General features: G+C 42.9%; 1 protein-coding gene across 1 annotated transcript in view; it reads right to left on the reverse strand.

The window, feature by feature from the left end:
• Positions 1-25,828, reverse strand: part of LOC137274699 (MBT domain-containing protein 1-like) — a 69,631-nt gene that overhangs the window by 37,102 nt on the left and 6,701 nt on the right. Inside the window, exons 3-13 of the mRNA XM_067808047.1 lie at positions 25,212-25,345; positions 23,914-24,100; positions 22,438-22,610; positions 21,145-21,220; positions 14,119-14,198; positions 13,530-13,647; positions 13,270-13,404; positions 8,700-8,788; positions 6,510-6,653; positions 5,027-5,123; positions 4,476-4,555 (exon numbers count right to left, since the gene is read on the reverse strand). Coding sequence (XP_067664148.1) covers positions 4,476-4,555; positions 5,027-5,123; positions 6,510-6,653; positions 8,700-8,788; positions 13,270-13,404; positions 13,530-13,647; positions 14,119-14,198; positions 21,145-21,220; positions 22,438-22,610; positions 23,914-24,100; positions 25,212-25,345 — 1,313 coding nt within the window. The remainder of the gene's footprint in view (positions 1-4,475; positions 4,556-5,026; positions 5,124-6,509; positions 6,654-8,699; positions 8,789-13,269; positions 13,405-13,529; positions 13,648-14,118; positions 14,199-21,144; positions 21,221-22,437; positions 22,611-23,913; positions 24,101-25,211; positions 25,346-25,828) is intronic.

Raw genomic sequence — 25,828 nt, forward strand, 5'->3', positions numbered from 1 at the left:
TTGTATGCTGATTCCGCACGCATTGGTCTAGTAGAATACTTCGCATTCCCAGAATGTGTTTGTATGCTGATTCCGCACGCATTGGTCTAGTAGAATACTTCGCATTCCCAGAATGTGTTTGTATGCTGATTCCACATGCATTGGTCTAGTAGAATACTTCGCATTCCCAGAATGTGTTTGTATGCTGATTCCGCACGCATTGGTCTAGTAGAATACTTCGCATTCCCAGAATGTGTTTGTATGCTGATTCCGCACGCATTGGTCTAGTAGAATACTTCGCATTCCCAGAATGTGTTTGTATGCTGATTCCACATGCATTGGTCTAGTAGAATACTTCGCATTCCCAGAATGTGTTTGTATGCTGATTCCACATGCATTGGTCTAGTAGAATACTTCGCATTCCCAGAATGTGTTTGTATGCTGATTCCGCATGCATTGGTCTAGTAGAATACTTCGCATTCCCAGAATGTGTTTGTATGCTGATTCCACATGCATTGGTCTAGTAGAATACTTCGCATTCCCAGAATGTGTTTGTATGCTGATTCCGCATGCATTGGTCTAGTAGAATACTTCGCATTCCCAGAATGTGTTTGTATGCTGATTCCGCATGCATTGGTCTAGTAGAATACTTCGCATTCCCAGAATGTGTTTGTATGCTGATTCCGCACGCATTGGTGTTTGTAAGCTGATTCCACATGCATTGGTCTAGTAGAATACTTCGCATTCCCAGAATGTGTTTGTATGCTGATTCCGCATGCATTGGTCTAGTAGAATACTTCGCATTCCCAGAATGTGTTTGTATGCTGATTCCGCATGCATTGGTCTAGTAGAATACTTCGCATTCCCAGAATGTGTTTGTATGCTGATTCCACATGCATTGGTCTAGTAGAATACTTCGCATTCCCAGAATGTGTTTGTATGCTGATTCCGCATGCATTGGTCTAGTAGAATACTTCGCATTCCCAGAATGTGTTTGTATGCTGATTCCGCACGCATTGGTCTAGTAGAATACTTCGCATTCCCAGAATGTGTTTGTAAGCTGATTCCGCATGCATTGGTCTAGTAGAATACTTCGCATTCCCAGAATGTGTTTGTATGCTGATTCCGCACGCATTGGTCTAGTAGAATACTTCGCATTCCCAGAATGTGTTTGTATGCTGATTCCGCACGCATTGGTCTAGTAGAATACTTCGCATTCCCAGAATGTGTTTGTAAGCTGATTCCGCACGCATTGGTCTAGTAGAATACTTCGCATTCCCAGAATGTGTTTGTATGCTGATTCCGCACGCATTGGTCTAGCAGAATACTTCGCATTCCCAGAATGTGTTTGTATGCTGATTCCGCACGCATTGGTCTAGTAGAATACTTCGCATTCCCAGAATGTGTTTGTAAGCTGATTCCGCAAGCAATGGTCTAGTAGAATACTTCGCATTCCCAGAATGTGTTTGTATGCTGATTCCGCGCGCACTGGTCTAGTAGAATACTTCGCATTCCCAGAATGTGTTTGTATGCTGATTCCGCACGCATTGGTCTAGTAGAATACTTCGCATTCCCAGAATGTGTTTGTATGCTGATTCCGCACGCATTGGTCTAGTAGAATACTTCGCATTCCCAGAATGTGTTTGTATGCTGATTCCGCACGCATTGGTCTAGTAGAATACTTCGCATTCCCAGAATGTGTTTGTATGCTGATTCCGCACGCATTGGTCTAGTAGAATACTTCGCATTCCCAGAATGTGTTTGTATGCTGATTCCGCGCGCACTGGTCTAGTAGAATACTTCGCATTCCCAGAATGTGTTTGTATGCTGATTCCGCACGCACTGGTCTAGTAGAATACTTCGCATTCCCAGAATGTGTTTGTATGCTGATTCCGCACGCATTGGTCTAGTAGAATACTTCGCATTCCCAGAATGTGTTTGTATGCTGATTCCGCGCGCATTGGTCTAGTAGAATACTTCGCATTCCCAGAATGTGTTTGTAAGCTGATTCCGCACGCATTGGTCTAGTAGAATACTTCGCATTCCCAGAATGTGTTTGTATGCTGATTCCGCGCGCATTGGTCTAGTAGAATACTTCGCATTCCCAGAATGTGTTTGTAAGCTGATTCCGCACGCATTGGTCTAGTAGAATACTTCGCATTCCCAGAATGTGTTTGTGCAATCGGAGGGAAGGTCAAGATGGCAAGTTGTCATAGATCATCTTGTAGGTGAGGGCGTTGTAGGACTCCTTCAATGGTGAAGTGAGGTCTAGCTCTAATCTCTGAGTCCGAGAAGAAATCTCTGAAGACAGCAGCTTCGCTGTAGATGCAGTAGATGCTGCATGTTGCGCTGATTCCCTGAAGCTCTGTATCTCAGGTACTAGGAGTCGAGATTGGTCATAGACGTCTCATTCTTTGGGAGAGAGCTGTTGCTTTGTTTCAGTGATGATCTAACAGTATCTAGTTGTTGAAGAGGACATAGATGACTTCAGCTTCACTGATTGACATCACATCAATTCTGACTTTGACATCTTCAGAAACCAGGATCTAGTCTCCATGTTATCCAAACGACACCCCTTGGGTATGTTTGGCAATTCACTATAAACCTGAATATCAGCAGTAGTTAGCACATGCCTACTAAACGTAATAAGAATCAAATTGCCAGCACATATTTGAATAGTTAACAAATACAAACAAAATTTTAACCAAGTTCACTGTGAACACTGGAAGAACAAATAACCCTGCAAGTAGGACATAATAATACTGAACAGCCACAGACAGCTGTAACCTGCACCAGAAGCATGACTTCCTCAGTGACAATCTGTAATCTCACATTATGAACTACATGTTCAACAACATAAACAAGAGTCATCAGAAGATGACATATCCCCCCGGCCTCCACATATTTGAAAGGACAAATCATCCGACAATTACTTATTGTGTTTTTAGTCTGAATTGTTCCCATGGAATTCATGAAAAATATAAATGCCATATATCTGTAATCAGAACAAATCACCATTTCAAGATCTGTCTTGCATATCTGCCAAGGTCTTTTGAAAGATCTGAAATGGTTTTCGAGTAGTGCTCTAGAAACGAAGTCAGCAACATGTTCATGGAATAATAATAATACATCATAAAAACCTGTAAATAGCAAAAGGCACCACTTTGGGGTCTGCCACACATATCTACCAAGTAACACTCACAGATATTAACAAGTTTTTGAGTTCTGCTCCAGAAACGAAACACACCTCTCACTTTTGAGACTATGTAAAAAATGTTTCCATGGAAACTGAGAAAATGATAAATCACTAAAACCTGGAAATAGCAAAAGGCACTACTACAGGTTCAGACTCATATATCTATCAAATTTTGCTGAAAAATATTAAACGGTTTTTGAGTTCTGCTCCGGAAACAAAGCCCATACCTCCATTTTGAGACTAAGTCCGAAATGTTTCCATGGAAACCAAGAAAATGATGAATCACAAAAACCTGTAAATAGCAAAAGGCACCACTCTGGGGTCTGCCACACATATCTACCAAGTTTTACTGACAGATATTAAGAAATTTTTTAGTTCTGCTCCAGAAACGAAACACACCTCTCATTTTTTAGACAAAGTCTGATTCGTTTCCATGGAAACCGAGAAACTAAGAAATCACAAAAGCCTGTAAATAGCAAAAGGCACCATTGCAGCTTCTGATTGGTATATCTACAAAGTTTTGCAGAAAAATAGTGAACGGTTTTTGAGTTTTCATCCAGAAATGAAGCACATCCCTTCATTTTGAGACTACATCCGAAACATTTCCATGGAAACCCAGAAAATAATAAATCACAAAAACCTGGAAATACCAAAAGGCACCACTTTGGGACCTGCCACACATATCTACCAAGTTTTGCAGAAAAATATTGAACGGTTTTTGAGTTATGCTCCGGAAACGAAGCCTGCACCACCACTAGACTAACACCAAAATGTTCCATTGAAAAGCAAAAAAAATAAAAATGTAAACAGCAAAAGGCACAACCATAGGTTGAGATCATTACATCTATCAAGTTTGGTCTACAAATATTGAACGGTTTCTGAGTTATGCTCCAGAAACAAAATGATTACGGACGGACACACAGACGAGGCATCGACTATATCCCCCTGCATTACATGCCAGGGGGGATAAAAATACGTAAACTTTTCATATTGTCAATTTCATATTGTAATGATAATTAATATAGACCCAAAGCCATATACCACTAAACTGTGTGTAAAAGACTGAAATATAAAAGGATATTAAATGGCGTACGGGCACGCAAGTTGACTCCAACTGTCTTGTCAGGCAATGGAGGAGAGAGTGACAAACAGGACTGGTCATGTGACTGTGGGTGAGAGTGATTGTACATCTGCTCCTGGGATTTCAAGAGTTCCATTCTCTTCACATACAAAGAGGAGATAAGCAAACAAGCATGAGTCAGGAAAAGAAAATATAAAACTACTGATTAAGGTTCCTCACCTTGGGAAACATGTCCGGCATGGAATCATCTGGGTCAAACTTTTGCATCGTTATCTTGGTCAAACACGATGCCTTGTACTCTGAAACCAATTCTCCATCTGTCAGTTCTCCAGTACATCCACTTCAAAACTATTGCTACATCACTAACGCAAGTTATCAGAGTTATATGTCAGCATTTACTGTGCTAAATTATGAATATACACCAGAAAACACATATTTCTCAGCTGTAAAATGCCTTTTTACCATGACTTCAGTAAATACTTAAATAAGTCATTCAGAGGTATATAATCACATTTTAAAAAAAAAATCTTACAAACGTGGTTATGGTAGAATGGAAGTAAACTTAATGTGTTGGAAAATCAGAGGTATACGCATTCGGTTCTAAATCAAATTTAGAGCTACCATAATTTCGTTATGTATACCTCTGACTTTCCAACACAATATGTTTATCTCCTAAATACTTCCTGAAAATGTCTAATGTCATAGAGTTTTCAATTTACAACACACAAAACTTCCTGACTGTCCGCAGGAGACCATGCTGAGGTACTGACCTGGAGTGGCATGGAGCTTGTGTCCGGCTCGCTGGGCCCATCCCACATGGTGGATGAGTGGAGACTTCATGTCACACCAGAACTCATCATTCTCATCCTGGATAAGCCAATCACAGACAGAACTCATCATTCTCATCCTGGATAAGCCAATCACAGACAGAACTCATCATTCTCATCCTGGATAAGCCAATCACAGACAGCAATCAGCACAGGCTCATTTGCAGTCCAGACACAAAATCAGTCACAGTCCAGACACACAGTAACAGTCCAGATACACAGTCAGTCACAGTCCAGACACAGATACAGTCACAGTCCAGACACAGTCACTCACAGTCCAGACATGCAGTCAGTCACAGTCCAGACACAGATACATTCACAGTCCAGACACACCCTCACTCACAGTTCAGTCACACAGTTGCTCACGGTCCAGACACACGGTCACTCACAATCCAGACACACACTCACAGTCCAGACACAGATTCACTGACAGTCCAGACACAGATTCACTCACAGTACAGACACAGAATCACTCACAGTACAGACACAGAATCACTCACATTACAGACACAGAATCACTCACAGTCCCGACACAGATTCACTGACAGTCCAGACACACACTCACATTACAGACACAGATTCACTCACAGTCCCGACATAGATTGAACACAGATTCATTCACAGTCCAGACACACATTCACTCACAGTCTTTGGCACTGATTCACTTACAGTCCAGGCACACAGTCAGTCACTGTGCAGACACGGATTCACTTACAGTTTGCCCATTTCAGAAAACTCTCGTAAGCCTAAGGTCTCTTTCCTCATAGCATTTGTACCTGGCATACTGTAGGAGGTGCAAATGCTACGAAAAAGTCACAAGATCTTAGGCTTACAAGAATTTTGTGAAACAGGGCCCAGACACACAGCCACTCCCAGTCCAGATGCAGTCAGTCACAGTCCAGATATACAGTCACTTATAGTCCAGACACACAGTCACTCACAATCCAGACACACACTCATGGTCCCAACACACAGTCACAGTCCAGACACAGAATCACTGACTCACATTCCAGACATAGATTCAACACATTCACTTACAGTCCAGACACAAACTCACAGTCCAGACACAAACTCACAGTCCAGAGACACACACAGTCACAATCCAGACACAGATTCAATACAGATTCAACCACAGTCCAGACACAAAATCAACACAGAATCACTCACAGCCCAGACACAAATTCAACACAGAATCTTTTGAAGCCCAGACACAAAGTCAACACAGAATCAATTACAATCGAGACACAAATTCAACATGCAATCTTTTGAATTCCTGACTCAGATACTGCAGTCTTTCCTTACAGATGTATTGAATCACTGTATTAATAATAACCTCTTCTTAGAGACTGAAAAATTATTTATTTAAACAACAGGAACATATGTTTACTCCAAGCATCCCTGAAACTCTACAAATGAGTACACTTACTCTCTTGTCAACATAGGCTAGGCGCAGTCGCCCGCCGATCACTTCGTGAACGATGGCAACTCGCATCGCTGACACACACATCTTGTCAACCACCTCCACCTGGACACCTCTGTGGAACTTGTGGTTCTCCATACTCTCCAGTACCTGGGGACAACCATTGTCACACTATGTCATTAAAACATGGGGGCAACCACTGGTACACAATGTCATTAACACATGGAAACAAGATACATCAGAAGATGACATATCCCTCACCGCACCCACATATTTGAAAGGACAAATCATCTGACAGTCACTTGATGGTTTTATTAGATTAACTTTGAATTATTTCCGTGGAAATCATAAAAAGTATAAATGCCATATATCTGTTAACAGCAAAAGGCACCACTTCAAGATCTGATCAAACCCATGGATATAACCACTGTCACACTGTCACTAACATATAGAGTCAACCACTGTCACACAGTCATTAACACATGGGGTCAACCACTGTCACACAGTCATTAACACATGGGGACAACCATTGTCACACACTGTCACAAACACATGGGGACAACCATTGTCACACACTGTCACAAACACATGGGGACAACCATTGTCACACACGTCACAAACACATGGGAACAACAACTGTCACACTGTCACTAACATATAGAGTCAACCACTGTCACACTGTGTCACTAACACATGGAGACAACCATTGTCACAGTGTGTCACTAACACATGCAGACAACCATTGTCAGTCATACTGTGTCACTAACACATGGAGATGAAAGTTACCCTTGTCACACTAAACCAGCTGCACCTGGGGGACAAGCCTTACTCTGGTTACAGCATACCACTAGCACCAGGGACAAGCCTTACCCTGGCTACAGTGTACCACTAGCACCTGGGAACAAGTGTTACCCTGGCTACTGTGTACCACTAGCACCTGGGAACAAGTGTTACCCTGGCTACAGTGTACCACTAGCACCTGGGAACAAGTGTTACCCTGGCTACTGTGTACCACTAGCACCTGGGAACAAGTGTTACCCTGGCTACAGTGTACCACTAGCACCTGGGAACAAGTGTTACCCTGGCTACAGTGTACCACTAGCACCTGGAGACAAGTGTTACCCTGGCTACAGTGTACCACTAGCACCTGGAGACAAGTGTTAACCTGGCTACAGTGTACCACTAGCACCTGGGAACAAGTGTTACCCTGGCTACAGTGTACCACTAGCACCTGGGAACAAGTGTTACCCTGGCTACAGTGTACCACTAGCACCTGGGGACAAGTGTTACCCTGGCTACTGTGTACCACTAGCACCTGGAGACAAGTGTTACCCTGGCTACTGTGTACCACTAGCACCTGGGGACAAGTGTTACCCTGGCTACTGTGTACCACTAGCACCTGGGAACAAGTGTTACCCTGGCTACAGTGTACCACTAGCACCTGGGAACAAGTGTTACCCTGGCTACTGTGTACCACTAGCACCTGGGAACAAGTGTTACCCTGGCTACAGTGTACCACTAGCACCTGGGAACAAGTGTTACCCTGGCTACAGTGTACCACTAGCACCTGGGAACAAGTGTTACCCTGGCTACAGTGTACCACTAGCACCTGGGAACAAGTGTTACCCTGGCTACTGTGTACCACTAGCACCTGGGGACAAGTGTTACCCTGGCTACAGTGTACCACTAGCACCTGGGAACAAGTGTTACCCTGGCTACAGTGTACCACTAGCACCTGGGAACAAGTGTTACCCTGGCTACTGTGTACCACTAATGCATGGATGTCAACAGTAGATTCTACACCAGACATGTTTTACTTTGTAATCACTTATACAAGTGAGATTCAAGTGAGTGAGTGAGTGAGTTAAAATTTAACGTCACGTCGGCAATATTTCAGCCATATCGTGACGGAGATTAAAGTGAGTGACTTTAGTCTTTCTACTTTATTTTTAGCAATATTCCAGTATAAACCATGGCAGAGGACACCAGGAATAGGCTTCACACATTGTACCCATGTTGGGGATCGAACCCAGGTCTTCAGCAAACAATTTAACCATTTGGCTAAGCCACCACCCATGACTGATTCAAGACCAAGCTACTGATCAAAATCAAAATATAGAAAACACTGATACACAATCAGAGTGTATTAATACTCTCTCATGGTATCGGACATTACCAGCTAATGACTAGACATACCTTATTGTAGAAGTTATTGGGTAATGTTCGTGCTCCAGTCAATCTCTTCACCAAGAAATCTTTCCAGTCTGAACATTTGTGCTGAATAGCTGAAAATGATTATTCATTGTTTCATGCCCACATAAACACAGCAGCAACCTCAATACCAGTGGATTTCATTGTAAACCATAAACATGTGAAATCCAAAAATCAACAGTATGCTTCAGTATGTAACACTTTAACCTCAAAATAGCAATTTTTGCCTCAGATAACATTACATCCTGTTTGAGTGGCATATTTAGAAGTTGGAAGACGAATAGAATAAGTGTATATGGATGACAACTTCTTTCATACTGGAACACGACATTTCAATACAGGTTCTTTATCGTTTTCAAGGGTAAATGATAATGGGAGAGAAAAGGCGATATATATACAACACAAAACTAACTAACAAGTGATGACCCCAAAAAGGGGGTAACAATGCACACAAGGAGAAGCCTGTGAAGACATAGAAGCCAGTGGTGCACAGAGCCTAGTATGAATACAAGTTAACAATGTGATGATAACTAAGTAAGCCAGAGAGGTACACAGACACCTGCAAGCCATAAAATCCACCCCCAAGGATGTAATCCACAATTTTGACAGCAATGGTGGGCATTCATACATAGGAGAAACATCCAGGCCTGTCTACACCAGAATCAAGGAACATCAGACATCAACCATCAAATCGGACCAGAAATTCGAACAAACCTGTAGAGGTTGCAGATTCTTTGAATAGAGTCCTCCTTGGTGTACTTATGAGCATTTAAATGATCTTTAAATTCTTGCGACAGTTGCAACCAGATTTTGAATAAAAAATATGTACAAAACAAAAAACAATGTTTTTGTCTTGTGAGACCACCACTACTGGGCCTCCTGGAACCGTGTTAGCCAAGAGCAGGTAACCCTTAGGCTATAGCCTCAAGCCAAACACTTGCGTTCTGTAACTAATACAGACAGAATGTGGGGAGGCAGGTGGCCGTAACCCAAGGAGGACTCTATTCAAAGAATCTGCAACTTCTACAGGTTTGTTCGATTGTTTTTCATAGAGATCCTCCTTGGGATACTTCTAAACATAACACAGACTCCTAAAGACTGATCTTAGGGAGAGGCATTCTGTCTGCCTATAAGCCTGACACAAGATGATAGCCTTTATTACAAAATGAAAGTAACAAGGAATCACACATGGTCACGTGACCATCTGTGCCTTGCGGCAGGGTGCATGGTCTATTCCTACAAAATTGCTTAGACAGATGTAGGGTGCCCAGTCTAGACCAAGAAAATACCACCATCATAATCGAGCCCACCACCGGCATAAAAGATGGAAAGACACCACCACGAGTCTACTTGTTTCAGCTACAACGCCAAGAGATTCTGTTCATCAATTGCGAGGTTAGCTCAATCAGCTAGGGCACTAGAGCAGTGCCACCTGGTGAGAACTGACTGGCCAAACCGAGCACGCACGCTTGACAGTCTGTCTAACTGGTAATGACGGATGAATGTGCTCAGTCGGCTCCAAATAGTCGCAGAGCAGATCTCCTCAACGGGCAAGGCTGATGCATGTGCCTTTGACGTCGCCACAGCCCTAACCAAATGAGCCTTCAAACCTTCAGGGGGCATACGACCTTTCAAGGTGTATCCCATACAAATGGCAGAGACAAGCCACCTAGATATGGTCTGCTTGTTCGCCGGAAGGCCAGCCTTACTGCCACCATAACAGCAGAACAACTGATCATTCTTCCGAATGTCCTTCGTTCCTTTGATATAAGCCTAAAGGGTCTTACGGAGATCTAAGACATGAGCGCGTTGAAGAGAGGTACCGGGCGGCGAAGGTAGCGTGAAAGCAGCGAGCTCAATAGGCGCCGTTACGTGAAAGGTGCTATCTCTCTTAGGACGTTAAATATCTGGCAATCAATCACTCTGTCTTTGTGAAACACCGTTAATTCAGGGTTTGCAGACATAGCGTGTATGTCGCCCGCCCATCTGCCAGAAGTTACCGCCACAAGAAAAGCAGTCTTCCATGTCAACAGCTGGAGGGAAAGAGCCGACAGGTTGTGAAATAGAGGACCGGACAACCAATCAAGAATGACTGGCAAGTCCCACGGGGGACTAATTCCCCTGTCTCCACGGAAGAGATCACTGAGTTCAGCCCCTTGAGATTCAAGATAGGTCTGAACCCGTCTCGAATAGAATAGCACCTGTCTTCTTGTTGACCTTCCAGAACCACCTCGATGGCTGCCTGTTCCAGTAACGACAGGACCTCGTACGAGATCTCCGTCTCGCACTCCTCCCTGATCCCCTCCTCCTCCACATCCACCTTGTCGCGCTCCTCGGACAGACCCAAACTAGGTTGTCTGGGCACCTGAGAAGAGCCCCCAGTGGAGAATTTCCCGAAAGCCCAGGGATAGCACGGAGTGCCGATGCCCCCAGCGGCTGGGCAGCGCCAAGCTGCCTGCGCACTGGGGCACTAGGCGTGTTCCGAGGTCGAAACCGAGCTGCCGGCACCGGGCGTCGGTGCCCCGCTTGCCCAGTGGGCCAAACTGGGGTCGACTGACCTGGGCAATTCCGTCAATGTGGCCGAGCCACTGGACGACTGCCCTGAGGGAGGAGCGTTCTCCAGACCTAAGCCTGGGCAGCGGCGTCCCACAAGGGAACCACCCTGTCCGCCCAATGTTGAACGGGCGTCAAGCTCCTTGCGGAAGCCAGACAGTGCCAAATCAATCATCATTTGGACTGATGACATTTGCTGTTGAAACAAGGTGTTAATTGTATCTATTGACATAAATGGTGCCTGTGAAACAGTGGGGAACAGAAATCGGAGAAGGGGAGGGGTTCCTAGCGACCCTGGCCTTCTTGGCTGAACCCTCCGTAGAGGAAGTGGAGCCGTTCTTTTTATGAGAGCATTTAGACGGTGGGTCCTGAGCCCAGATGTCCTCCCCCCTGCCTTAAGTAAGTTTGAGTAAAAGAGAAAATCCGCGTGGCAGGATTTCCTGGTTTGAGGGGTGAAGCCAGCACATACATCGCATGTTTGGTCATCATGATGGCACTCCACGAGACACCTCAAAAGGGCGTCATGAAGATCTTTCTTCGGGATCGACAATTTGCATGTTGAGCAGGATTTAAACAGCAAAACAACAAATAACCCCTCCAATGTTGTGTAATGTAACAATTATGAAATAAAAATGCATAGGCGCCAAGCTAACTAACTAATACTACTTACGCAGAATAGTGAAAGCTAAGTGCCAACATACAACAACCTAAAAGGGTTGAAAAAATACACAAATACTTAGTAAACCGTATGAAACAGTATAACTGAACAATACGCTTACTTAAAAAGATTGCCACAAAAACTTAGAAAACCAATGATCACGTGGCAAAGTTTTGGCGGCAAAAGAAAGAAAATTCCCGTCCGCCATCTTGCAAGCCACATGGCTAGCTGACGGGGACAAGAAAATAGTTACAACATTTTAAGACAAATACCAATGTAAAAACGATTTCTAGAGCGCCCATGCGTCTAATAAAGAAATCATACATACAGTTTGAGTCTCAGTGCTACTCATCTTTGACTTGTCCTTAATGCAAGATAACAATAGTAGAAGAACCTCTGAGCCCATCTGAACAGGCGGGCGACAGAAAAGGAAGTGTTTGACTTGAGGCTATAGCCTAAGGGTTACCTGCTCTTGGCTGTCACGGGTCCAGGAGGCCCAGTAGAGGTGGTCTCACAAGATAAAAACATTGTTTTTTGTTTTGTACATATTTTTTATTCAAAATATGGCTACAACTGTCACAAGAATTTAAAGAGCATTTAAATGTTCATAAGTACAAAAAAGGAGGATCTTCATGAAAAAGAATAGCCGTTTCAGATCATATAGCGGCCCATCCCGATCACCAAGTCAACTGGATTGACTACACCATCCTCTCAAAGAACCAGTCAGACTTTATCAAAAGAAAAATAACTGAAGCTATCAACATCAACAATATCGTGCCCTGATTAACAGAGACCAAGGCTACCCCATCCCCACGGCTTACGATGGGCTCTTACTTAGTTATCATCACATTGTTAACTTGTATTCATACTAGGCTCTGTGTACCACTGGCTTTATGTTTATCCTTGTATCCATTGTTACCTCCTTTTTTGTTATTATCACTTGTTCATTAGTTTTCTGTTGTATACGTATCGCCTGTTCTCTCCCTGTATCATTTACCCTTGAAAACGATACAAGAACCTCTATCAAAACGTCGTGTTCTAGTATTAAAGAAGTTGTCATCCATATACACTTATACTATTTAACATTACATCTGCTTTAATTTTAGCATTTAGACATTTCAATGAGAGAGTATATTAAAACATATTTTGATTAAGGTCACAATATGAAAGCAATCTTATGTGTTCGCGAGTTGACCAGTCCAACCAGTGATGCTATTACAGGCAACAATACTGACTTCAAGTCTTTGTTAGCTCTCCTCAGTGCCGAATCACAAGTACCACCTTCTAATGTCTAGTGGGCCCTAATACAGGGGTTTTATGTTATTATAGATATTGCCTACTCACTCTTGGGAGGGACAAGGGGTTTCCCCACAGTGGCGCACCAACCCACTGGGTGCACATCCTGGGTGCAAAGGTTCAGCCAGAAGTCCTTGGATGAGTCGCTGCTAAACCCCTCATACCTCATCAATGCTTTGTATCCTGACAACAAACACAGTGGACATTGTAAACACAAGCTAACAATGTATTTCACATGAAGTTTGTGAAAAAAGGGACCTCCCTTGATGAAGGAACCTACCAGCTACCTTCACAACAGTGGAACCAACCTGCTATCTTAATGACTGTTGCAATCCAGTAGACCTCCCGCTCCACATCACTGTCGTTGTTGGCAACCTCAACCTTCATACCCACGGTCATCTGATCCCAGCAGTCCGACATTGGCACCTGCAAGACAAATAAAACACAATTATTTTCAATAAAAAAGGGAACTAACTCGGTTTAAATATATTCACAGTCCAAGTGGGCTCAAAACTTTAGTGATATTCTTCTTTCTTACTGTCAAGACAATTCCTTAAAGTAGAGTAGAGTAGAAACATACCACCATACACGGCTTGTGGTACTAATCAAATCTTTGATGATGTCTGTGGTACTAGTCAAATGTTTCATTTTGTCATAGTACTAAAATTTTTATGACATCTGTGGTGGTACTTGAATGTTTAATGCCTGTGGTACTACACAAATCTTCATAATATCTCTAGTACTTCTCAAATGTTTGATGTCTGTGGTGGTACTCAAATCTTTGATAATGTCTGTGGTGGTACTCAAATCTTTGATAATGTCTGTGGTGGTACTCAAATCTTTGATAATGTCTGTGGTGGTACTCAAATGTCTGATGATGTCTGTGGTTCAACTCACATGTTTGAAGCAACTGACAGGTGCAGCCTGTGATCCAGTGGAGACAAGGTACGGACCCCAGTCAAATACTCTGAATGAGTCTGTTACAAAAGAGGACAAAACATCAGATCAAACTTGACCATGCTTTATCAGTTTTAAGTTTTGAAAATGTAAGTTTCTGAATACAACTGATATGTTATACTTATCATGCTTATTATGCTTATCTCCTCCCTCTATGCCAAGACAGTGGAACACTTGAAATCCCTTGACGTTCCTTTCTAATTGAAGCAGACGTACCATAAAGTCACCCACTGGAAGCCTCCCTTGCCCGCCATTACGGTCACATGACCAGCCATGCTTGCCCCTCTCTCCTTCATCACCCACTGAGGATGGTTGGAGGCACTTTGGGTCCCGATACGGCAATAAGTTTTTGCTGAATTTTCGGTCCGATAATCTAAATTATGTTGTATCCACCAAAAGCCTCCCTTTCAAGGAATTACAGTCACATGACCAGCCATACTTGACACTCTCATAAGCCTGACACGAGAATTACTAGAAGTCAGCATGCCTGAGACGGGCAGTTGGGAGGGTTTGACAGCATCAGTCAATCAATTTTATTCATAAAAATTACATATTTTTCCTTATCCTCACTCATGCTTATTATGCTTATAGAATCTAACAGAAACGGTGGTGGGTCAGGCCACGCTGGATTCTGTTGACTGCCATGTAAGTACATCCTGTACTTGCCCCCTGCTGGGAACTTTAACAGTAATAGTTAGGTCATGTTCTTCCAATAATATAATTTTTACAACAAAATTTATATTTTAAACTTATCCTGACTCATGACTTACTGCTTATCTCCCATTCCCTCTGAACGGTCAGTGGAAACTTGAATCCCTTCAACTTTGAGCCACCTCCCTCTTTCCGCCCAAAACACCCACATGACCATACACATGCCAAAACTCACTCTCACCAACAATATGCCTGAACACTGGCCTCAACACTGGCCAATGAGTCTTACATGACAAGGTGAGATTTTCTTCAATGCCAATTTGCCATTGTGAGTTGCTGCGCTACCACAAGAGGCCAAAATTGATGTATACCAAATACGTGTTTTCTCATAGATATAGATACTTTGGACGCAATGGGCGAGATGTCTAAGGCTCCAGGCTACTAATCCAGCGAGCTTGGAGGTGCCAGGATCGAGCCCACCTGTGACTGGGTGTAAAAACCTTAGAGTCAACTTTGTGTGCAGACTCTTTCAGTGTTGTCACAACTCTGTGCACTTAAAAGAACCCACGAATCCGTGACAGATGACAGATGGTCACGAATACCTAGTTGCGGGTACAGCAACGTGCAGTAAACATGGACAAAGTACTGTGACTATGAGTCCCAGTCCACCCAGCTGCGAATGGGTACCTGCAAGGTTGGAAAAGCCACCTAACTCGGTGAACCTTGTAGGCTGTAAGAGTTGTATGGTCCCCAGGGAGTTGAGATTGAAAATATGATGTGCCGTTGTTATGGACATCCAATCACAGAGGGGAAAAATGTGCCCTTGAGCAGTTGAACTAACTGGATATCAATGCTATACAAATATCTAGTTGTATTGTTTAGACAGTGCTTACCGAAGACTGTGTCTGATCTCCAAAAGCATCCTTCAATAATTGATGAGATCAAGAAATTCCCATGGAGGGCGAGTGTCCAGGCCAATGTTCTTACTTCATGGGGGTTCAAAGTTCTTGGAGGCTCCAACCCGGCTGCTTTATATGCTCTTGGGATCACTACTGTGATCCAAGCTAAGTGTCCATTAGTCTTCTACAGGCAATGAAGGAGACAAAGGGATAAACAGATGCTTGAACTTCCTTCTTCTCGAAGTACTTCTTTGTAAGTAGATCTTCAAAGCTCTTACCGGACACAAAGACAAGTCCTGTTTGTCAGGGTAATAGATAGAGCCGGAACATAAACTGACAATCTGATTGTCCTAGCAATTGATTTTTCGCGATGATGTCCCACCTAAGTCATAGGTGGACAGCAGCGTGGACGCATGTTTCAAATCTTCTACAGACTAAATCCAGGACGTGGATTTCAGACATTTTGGTTGCAGTCGCTAAGGCAAGCAGACATATAATTTTATGAGTGAGCAACTCAGAGGATGTCTGTATCAAAGGCTCATAATCTTCACTGATGAGATGCTGCAATACTACATTAAGATCCCAAGCAGGTGCTAGGAACTTCAATCTGAGTAGATCCCAAGCAGGTGCTCTGTTGATCCTCTCACTTAACTTCTACTGTTGATCCTCTAACTTAAAGGATCTCAATAAGGCCACTAATTCTGGAACCTTTGTCAACCCCTGTCTTCATCATGATGACTGAGCTGATAATGTGTGGTTAGAGTAGAGCTAAGGTGACTGCCTTCGCCACTCTCGTAGAATATCCTCAATGTTTCTAGCAGGCTTTAACACAATCCATACTTGAAGTTGGAATGATGTTGGATTGCCATGTGCTCCTTTTCTGTGCTGATGGACGAGTCGGTTTTCCAATCCAATGTGTTGAGGTGATGAATCAGGATCCGTTGTAATGGGTGCAGTTGTAGACATCCTCGTCTGGTCAAATCTTGTGCTGTTGTGAGCAGACCGAGCAGACATTGCCACTGTTGTAGTGGTAATGGAGAGAGTAGAGCTTTTCTATCATGGCTTGAATCTTGACCCATTGATCCTCTGAGAAGACAATGTGGTTCCACGGAGTGATGAATCAACTCCCGAGGTATTGAAGATCTTGCTGTGGCTCTAATTCCAATTTCAGTAGATTCACAAGCTGACTTAACAGCCTAATGGTGAAGGCTAACTGTAGTCTGAGTTGACTAACCTCACGATGCACTTGAATGCCGTCGTCAAGGTGAAAGGCGCTGCAAAGTCCCCACCGATGTAGGTAGGTGACTACTGGCTTGGTGACACCAGTAAATAGCTTTGGGGCCGTAGATATTCCAAACGGTAGAACCGTCCATAGGTAGTGCTGACCGTTGGACAGAAAGTGCAGATATTCCCTGGAGTCTGGATGCATTGGAATGTGCAGGTAGACATCTTGTGCATCGATGCTGGCAAGAAAATCCGCTGGACAGATGAAATGCCACAGTTGTGGTAAATGGATCATTCTGAACCATTCTGGCTTCAGTAGATAATCCTTCCTTGAAATCCTTCATGTATAAGTCAAAACTTTTCCTTGGGGTTTTTCTTAGGTGCCAGAAAGATTGGGGAGTAGAATCCTTTTGTTAGTCGATCCAAATTGAGTGTGCCTTTCTCCAGTAGAGATGATTTAGCATTGGGTAACTTGTTTCGATGATCTCTGGCATATACGAAAAATGCTGGATCTCTAGTGAGCAGTGGTTTTGACCATAGTGGGATCTTGTAACCATCTCGTAGGATAATCATCGTTGAGAAGTTCCCAATTCCTTCAGTAGCGTCGTAGACGTGTACCCACATGTGAAGGTTGTATGTGAGTGTCTAACGGTGGAAGGTTCAGTCGTTCCTAGCCTGATTTTCAGTGCTTTCTTTCTTTACCGCCCCTGGCAGGGTGTCCTGTTCCATAGGAGCGCCTGTTTCCTCTGGTTGAGTGACTTAAAAAGCCCTTGCCCTCGCAAACGTTCTACTTCTCGCTCTCTGGACCCCAGGGAACTTTGACTTGTTGGTGTAACACTGAGAAATCTGCTTGAGGATAGTAGTCAAAGTGTCGATCATAACTTCCCTGGAGTCCCGAGTAACTGATTTAGAAACATCATTCTGCCATCAAATACCATGGTTGCTAACCAGGGAGCTCGATACAAGGGTTTAGTAAGGCTGTCGCCCAAAGATAACACTGATAGTAGATCTTGCCGGCATAATAAATTCAATCCTGTAGATGTTCTGTGTGATAAGTGCAGATACTATCATCCTTTCTTCTTCATTCTCGGTGTTGTTAAACTTGGAGATGAGAGCCTCATTGATAGTCCTGGAACAAGTGAGTCCAAAGAAGGTACGCTGATTCTGGTATCCAGCTCAGCCAGCCACTTATCCTCCACTTTGAAGGATCTCTTGTGTTTCACTGACGAACTTGCGTGACTTGTCTATTTCAGGCACTTTTATAGAGGGCTCCATGTGATCAAGTGGCAACTGACAAGCGCTGAAGCCCGGGATATGTTGTTGCTGATACTTAGTCACTGTCTGTAGACAAAGTTTCCAGATAGATAGATAGATATCGGCACTATTGGCAGAAACGTCAAAGTGTTGATGTCCCCATTCCTCATTATATAGGTATTAGCCTCGTTGCAGTCCTTCGATGGCAAGACAAGGTAGTTGCATGACGCACAATGTAAGCTCTGAGTCTGAGAAGAGGGCTTCCTCCAGTGATGGAGACTGAAGACATCCATCTCCGTACTTCTGTCTTAAGAGTGCATACGTGAGTGGGGAGCAATGTCCATGCAGCAAGTGTCATTGTGGTCCTCCTGTCTATGTGTATCCCTGGAACAAGTACCATTCCATGAGTGCCTTCGCGCTTTCCTATGTGTCTCTGACGAACAGGGGCTGCAGGAAGTGAACACTTGCGGCTATAGTGGGATCTATGAGTACAAGCACTCAGAGAGTTGATGGAAGGAATATCATCCATACTGTGATGTGAGGATACAGCCGATGGCAATGATTTCCATGAATGGGAGTGTGCATACGATGCCTCCTCTTCATTCGACCTATTGCAGCTGATGGACTGTTATGAAGGGTGACTATAGTTGTAGCTGCTGACTAGTGTTTCCGTTTCTCTTTAATACAGCGATCCATCAAGTTCACCATAGGGGTGGTGAACTGTTGCATGAAGGGGTCGGTGTCCAGTGACTGCGGAGCAAACAACAGCGGTGGGTTCGCAGAAGCATCTGACGTGTTGAGGGTAGAGGGTAGTCTGAGTAGATAGTTGACTCTCTGAAGGACGCCATGTAGTAGATGACTCAGTTGATGAAGGTCAAGTAGACAAAGATTGTTGACCCTGCGTCCTGATGATCTGTACTTCGGAAAGTAGTAGGGGATGCCCCCGGGGTACTTCTGGCTGATCACTAAAGTGATGAAGGTCAGCTGTTAACAACATGCAGTTACAAGACACACTATCAATCAATTCAGACATGACAAGCGAGAGCCTACATTGTTTATCCTTAAACACCTTTGAACAGGATATGAATATAATGTAAATTCTGAATCTGATAAATTCTTGCAAAGTTCACAGCGAACAGTGGAAGAACAAATAGGTTTGCATGAAGGATATATTAATACCCACGTGGTACTTCGTAAAGGTGTTTCATAACAAAGTAATTTGATTGGCTAATACATGAACTTTGACATTACTGGTACTACTTTCATCACTCATTCCATTCATGAGTTTCATTCAAAAGTTTTCACTCCTGACAGCACGTAAAACGAAAACACTTCTATGGAATTAGATAAAATGTATTTCATTTAGTGTGGTTACCAGCATTATTTTCAATTCTATAGTAACTCCAGTTTCTGAAATAAATAAGAAAACAAAACAATCTATAAAAATAAGTAAACAAATATGTCTAGTAGGTCTCTCATGAGTGTAAACAAATATGGCGTCGCCCATAAAAGTTATTGATTTCGTCAAAATTGACGGACAGTTGGTTGGAAGGGTTGTGAATATTATCAAGAGATTGAATGCCTTCTGCATGTATGTTGTCAGGACTGCACAGTAACGCACAGCATCAAAAGACGAGCGACGCTCTTGTATCTCTATCACTGCCACTGTCTCTCGCATCCATTCACGTCCTCCCGCACAAACATATTGTCACTGCCATGCCTCCCGTGGTTTCTTATGTAGAGGTCAAAAGCACTTCCCAGAACTTCTGAACACAATAGGCTTGAAATCATCTTCGTTCGAGGCTGAAGGTTTTCAGACCCAATTTTCGGTGGAGTCTTCAACATAAACATCAAATCTCGCCATAAAGTGGGAATTCCAAGCTGAGATGAGAAGGCGTCACTGGCATCCTGCGCAAAGCGTCGCCGAATTATTTACAGTAACTCGTCCTCCGATGAAGAACATTAAGCTCAACTATTTGAGACATATTGTTCCCTGTTATTCACATTCATCTTTGCTGTTGAGTTTGCCGCTCATAATTAAATGTTCCCTATAATCTTCTTCTTTGTGAACACTTCTCAACATGACGACTAGCCCAACAGTGATGGCCGACTGATGTTCAGGCAAGATTCAGGTCACGTAGTCAAGTTCAAAATATTTACACTTCACAAGTGTTTTGATGAATTACATTATTGCTTTTGAAAACAAATCCTAAACTGAAAAGAATTAAATTTTCATTACGACTTTATTCTGTCTTGATTTGATTATTTTCTTGAGATAAGGCACCGTATAGAAAATACACTGCCTTTATGCAGCATACGTTTTCCTGGAGTGAAGCGGTTGACATTCCAATCACCAACATGATGTATTAATCCGCGTTACATGGTTCTATATAGGAAAGCAAAAGATTGCTTTATTTTAACATCCTTTTCAATTTTAAGAATGTGGATAATAAATAGGATACAAGACTCGTTCCCCATTCATATCAAGTTTTTGTCCCTTGTGTCACGAGCTTTAGCGAGTCACAGACCAAAATTATTTCATGAGGGACATAAACTTGATATGAAAGGGGAACGAGTTTAATATCCTATAAATACATGCAGATCAACTGCCAACAGAAGTAATTTACACTGGGAACATGATTTCATCAACTTAGACAAATGAAGAAGTTGACGAGGATGAAGACATATAAAATGCCACTAACAGAAGGAAAACATTAATGAAAAAATATGTCCAAAACAAAAGAAAATATGTATATTTTACATAAGAAAGGCGGGTGGGTGAGTTTATTGTACATCTGCTTCAAATTGAAGTGAACGTCAAGGGATTTCAAGTGTCCCACTATCTTCGCTCACAGGGAGGAGATAAGCATAGCAAGAATGAGTCTGGAGAAGGAAAACATAGAGGATTTGTGTCAGTGTATCTGTCATGTCAACTCACCAAATCTTGCTGGAGACTTCTGTGAATGTCCAATGCTTTGCTTAGAATGTTTCTTGGGGGTCTGTCGACCCTTACTCTGGAACAGACACATATCACAGATGTAATGATTGCTTTTTTCAAAAAGTTGTAAACTTTGTAACATTGTAGAGAATGTTTGTCAAACCTGAGACGTGATATCAAGCAGCTCCAGAAGAAAGTGGATGACTGAGGTTTTTCTCTGATAAAGCAAAGGAGGAAGTCTAGAGAGAAAACTAAGGATGAGTGAGTGAGTGAATGAGTTTAAGTTTACGCTGCACTAAGAAATATTCCAGCCATATGGAGACAGTTTGTAAATAATCAAGTCTGGGCCAGAGAACACAGTGATCAAAAGCATGAGCATCGATCTTAGCATCTGGGAACCAATCATGTGTGTCAAGCAAGTCAGAGAGCCTGACCACCCAATCCTGTAAAGTTGCCTCTTACAAAAATCATGAAGGCCAATATCCTAACCCGGACCTTTACTGATGGTGGACTTGGTAACAATGGCAGAAAAAAAACTTCAACATCATGAATAGCATCATCAACCATGCAACATCCAAAACAAAACCAGCTATAACCTCTATCTTACATGTCACTGCCCTGCCAGCAAGGGCCTATGTGACGCCCACAATCTAATCCACCACCAGCCAGCAAGGACCTATGTGAGGCCTCCAATCTACTCCACCACCAGCCAACAAGGACCTATGTGAGGCCTCCAATCTACTCCATCACCAGCCAGCAAGGACCTATGTGAGGCCACCAATCTACTCCACCACCAGCCAGCAAGGACCTATGAGACGCCCCCAATCTACTCCACCACCAGCCAGCAAGGACCTATGTGACGCCCCAATCTACTCCATCACCTGCCATCAAGGACCTATGTGACGCCCCCAATCTAGTCCATCACCAGCCAGCAAGGACCTATGTGAGGCCACCAACCTACTCCACCACCAGCCAGCAAGGACCTATGTGAGACCCCCAATCTAGTCCACCACCTGCCAGCAAGGACCTATGTGAGGCCACCAACCTACTCCACCACCAGCCAGCAAGGACCTATGTGACGCCCCAATCTAGTCCATCACCAGCCAGCAAGGACCTATGTGAGGCCCCCAATCTACTCCACCACCTGCCAGCAAGGACCTATGTGAGGCCCCAATCTACTCCATCACCAGCCATCAAGGACCTATATGAGGCCCCCAATCTACTCCACCACCTGCCAGCAAGGACCTATGTGAGACCCCCAATCTAGTCCACCACAAACTGAGTCACACTTACAGCCAAGACGTGAAGTTTCTTTGGTGGGGGCTCCTCCTTGTATGGTGGAGGTGAGGGTTTACCCTCTCTACGGGCCGTTGCAAAGCTTCGAGAACAGGACAAGCTGCAGAATCTCTTCGACTTGGAGTAGAAAGCATGTTTGATACCAACTGTGCCACACTTCTCACAAGTTGCTGTAAAGAAGAAACAGAAATCACACGCCTTATAAAATATCGTACGAGCTTAACCACGTGATAATTCAGTGTGTTACATTAAATTTTTGAAGCTGTTCATTCAGGCCCTATACATCACACCTGCCATCACACTTATCACCTTCAACCAAACAAGTAGATTGGAATCAGTCTTATAAAATTTACATTTTCACCACTTCAGAACAGAACTATTAGATATTCGTCATCAATATGATGGTACTGTCGAATCCCCTTTATGCGGATGCTTTGGTTTCACTTGTCAATCGTCCGGATAGCGAAATGTCCGGTCAACTAGATCAAACAAGTAAAACGTGAAAATTAAGCAAAAGGTTTCTTTGTACATATATCAATAAAACAACAGTCAGTATAGTAATAACACTGAATCATCATAACATACAAGTGTGCTGATATTACATGGAAGGCAGGTTACCATTTGTCAGGTTGTCTTGGACATTATCATGTAGCGTGTGGAGCTTCAGGTGGTAAGTTAGATGAAAAACATAAATCAATGACAAAAAGTCTCTACTTTGTCAACTGAATAATCTTTTTTAAATTTGAAATGCCCTAAAATCACATGTTGAACTCAAGCTGTCTGCAGAATGTAAACTTCCGGACGGGATCACATGACTTAGATCATGTGGCAGGCTATTTTTAACTTGCATCATGACAGATAGTAGGGGTCGATTTATAAGTGTTATATACAGTACAATTTTACAGTGTATTTTACTGTAATCCTACTTAGCATATGTTTTTGTTACTGATGAGATGTCCTCACACCCGCCAAATCCTAATGAACAACCCGAGGGACACGTGTCCCTGGTGTTTTGATGGCTAATTAATCAATTCACATCAAATAATTTCTGACAGATTAAGAACGAAATCACATAGTCGTAAACGGTATTGACGTGACACATACACATGCATAGATACATAGATCTCTCCGTCGGGATAACTGAATCATTTTTCAGTGGAAATCTATGGAAATGATTTGAAAATTCGCCTTCGGGGACTGGAAGCGTGGGGTCCAGTTAAGCGAGTACACTTAATGAATGTAAGTTTTGTTTCACATAAAAATCGCCTGGAAGGCCGGGTTTCCGGATATGTGGGGTCCGAATAAACAGGGTTTGACTGTATAAGACAAAGTCCATATGGATGAACAACCAGTCTTTCATGAAGAACACTTGTTTCAGACAAACAGATTCCTTGGTACCCTGTCATGTTGAAAATTGACATGTACACCCTCATGTAGAGAAGTTAAAAACATTGTCTGGACGTCTCTGCTTACCCATGCCATCCTTCCCGTTCATGAATCGGAACTGTGTGGGTTTACTGAAGCCTGACTGTGCGAACCCTTGAAAGGAGGAAAAGTACTCCCCTTGATTCTCCTCATCTTCCTCTGAGCTTTCACCAGTCTCATTGTAGCTGTCGTAGCCATCATACAACACCAGTGTGTTCATGTAATCGTCATCAACCTGTGAACAGTAAAGAACACTTACACCACTTGACTCAACAGGTGTTTATTTACACCACTACAACAAAACACTGCCTCAACAGGTGGACATTTAGAGCACTACAACAAACACTGCCTCAACAGGTGGACATTTAGAGCACCACAACAAACACTGCCTCATCAGTGGGACATTTAGAGCACCACAACAAACACTGCCTCAAAGTGTGGACATTTAGAACACCACAACAAACACTGCCTCAACCGGTGGACATTTAAACTTCTAGAACAAACACTACCTCAACAGGTGGACATTTAGCGCTGTACAAAAAACACTGACTCAACAGGTGGACAATTAGGAGACCACAACGAACACTGCCTCATCAGTGGGACATTTAGAGTACCACAATAAACACTGCCTCAACCGGTGGACATTTAGAGCTCTACTACAAACACTGACTCAAAAGGTGGACATTTAGAGCACTACTACAAACACTGACTCAACAGGTGGACATTTGGAGCACTACAACAAACACTGCCTCAACAGGTAGATATTTACATCACAAAGGTTTGAATGTTCTTTTCAGGTGATTACACAATGCCATTTAGAAAGTGGTCAAATGCAACATATGTCATATTTGGGGTTTCACTTTGTTTGTAAAGTACAAATTCTAGTACTGTTTTTGGTTGAATCCCATCCAGGATTCAAACCCGCACCCTCAGTCAGGCACCTAATCGCCAGCAAACAAAGTCAGCCCCTGCTCAGCCACCACAACTTTCAGAGTTTCACTTGTGAAATCCCAAATATGACATGTTTCTTTTCAGGTGTTTATTGTCATTCATAACTGCTTCCAAAATCATCTTAAAAGTATTCACATATTGTTTTAAGGAATTCACGATCATGAAGCAAACAATAGAGAAACAATTATTAATTACTGCTAATCAAAACATTGCTTTAAAAAGTTATTTCCCTAGTGAAGACAGGTTGAGCGATGGATCTCAACTGTGTTCTATTCTTAAGACATGCTGCATGTTGATGCAAGTAAATGATCAACACCACAACAGAAGAGACAATGCTACATTTACTCAGATATTCAGCAATTCATTGCCCTAAGTGGGCTGTCCATGCTACTCACCCCCATTGAAGTGTTGTCATACACTGTGTCAGAGCGGACATCTGCAGATCCTATAGTAGTCACATCATTCTTCTGATAGGCATCAATCATTGAGTCAACCTCAGTCGGTTCTGTCAAAGTTAAGCCTCCCCAATCTGGATAAAAAATACAATCACTAATTAATTACGGATACATGCAACTGCTTTAGCTATCAGTGGCTGTTACAAAAATCTAATTTTCTGATTAATATTGATACTTTATATTTATGCTGACTCATGCATTTTATGCTTGTCATCTTCTTCCATCTGAACATAGTGGAGAACTTAGTGGAGAACTTAGTGGAGAACTTAGTGGAGAACATAGTGGAGAACTTAGTGGAGAACTTAGTGGAGAACTTAGTGGAGAACTTAGTGGAGAACTTAGTGGAGAACATAGTGGAGAACTTAGTGGAGAACTTAGTGGAGAACATAGTGGAGAACATAGTGGAGAACTTAGTGGAGAACATAGTGGAGAACATAGTGGAGAACTTAGTGGAGAACATAGTGGAGAACATAGTGGAGAACTTAGTGGAGAACATAGTGGAGAACATAGTGGAGAACTTAGTGGAGAACATAGTGGAGAACATAGTGGAGAACTTA

Source organism: Haliotis asinina, chromosome 2 (assembly GCF_037392515.1).
Source record: "Haliotis asinina isolate JCU_RB_2024 chromosome 2, JCU_Hal_asi_v2, whole genome shotgun sequence".
In the NCBI taxonomy this organism is placed as follows: domain Eukaryota; kingdom Metazoa; phylum Mollusca; class Gastropoda; order Lepetellida; family Haliotidae; genus Haliotis; species Haliotis asinina.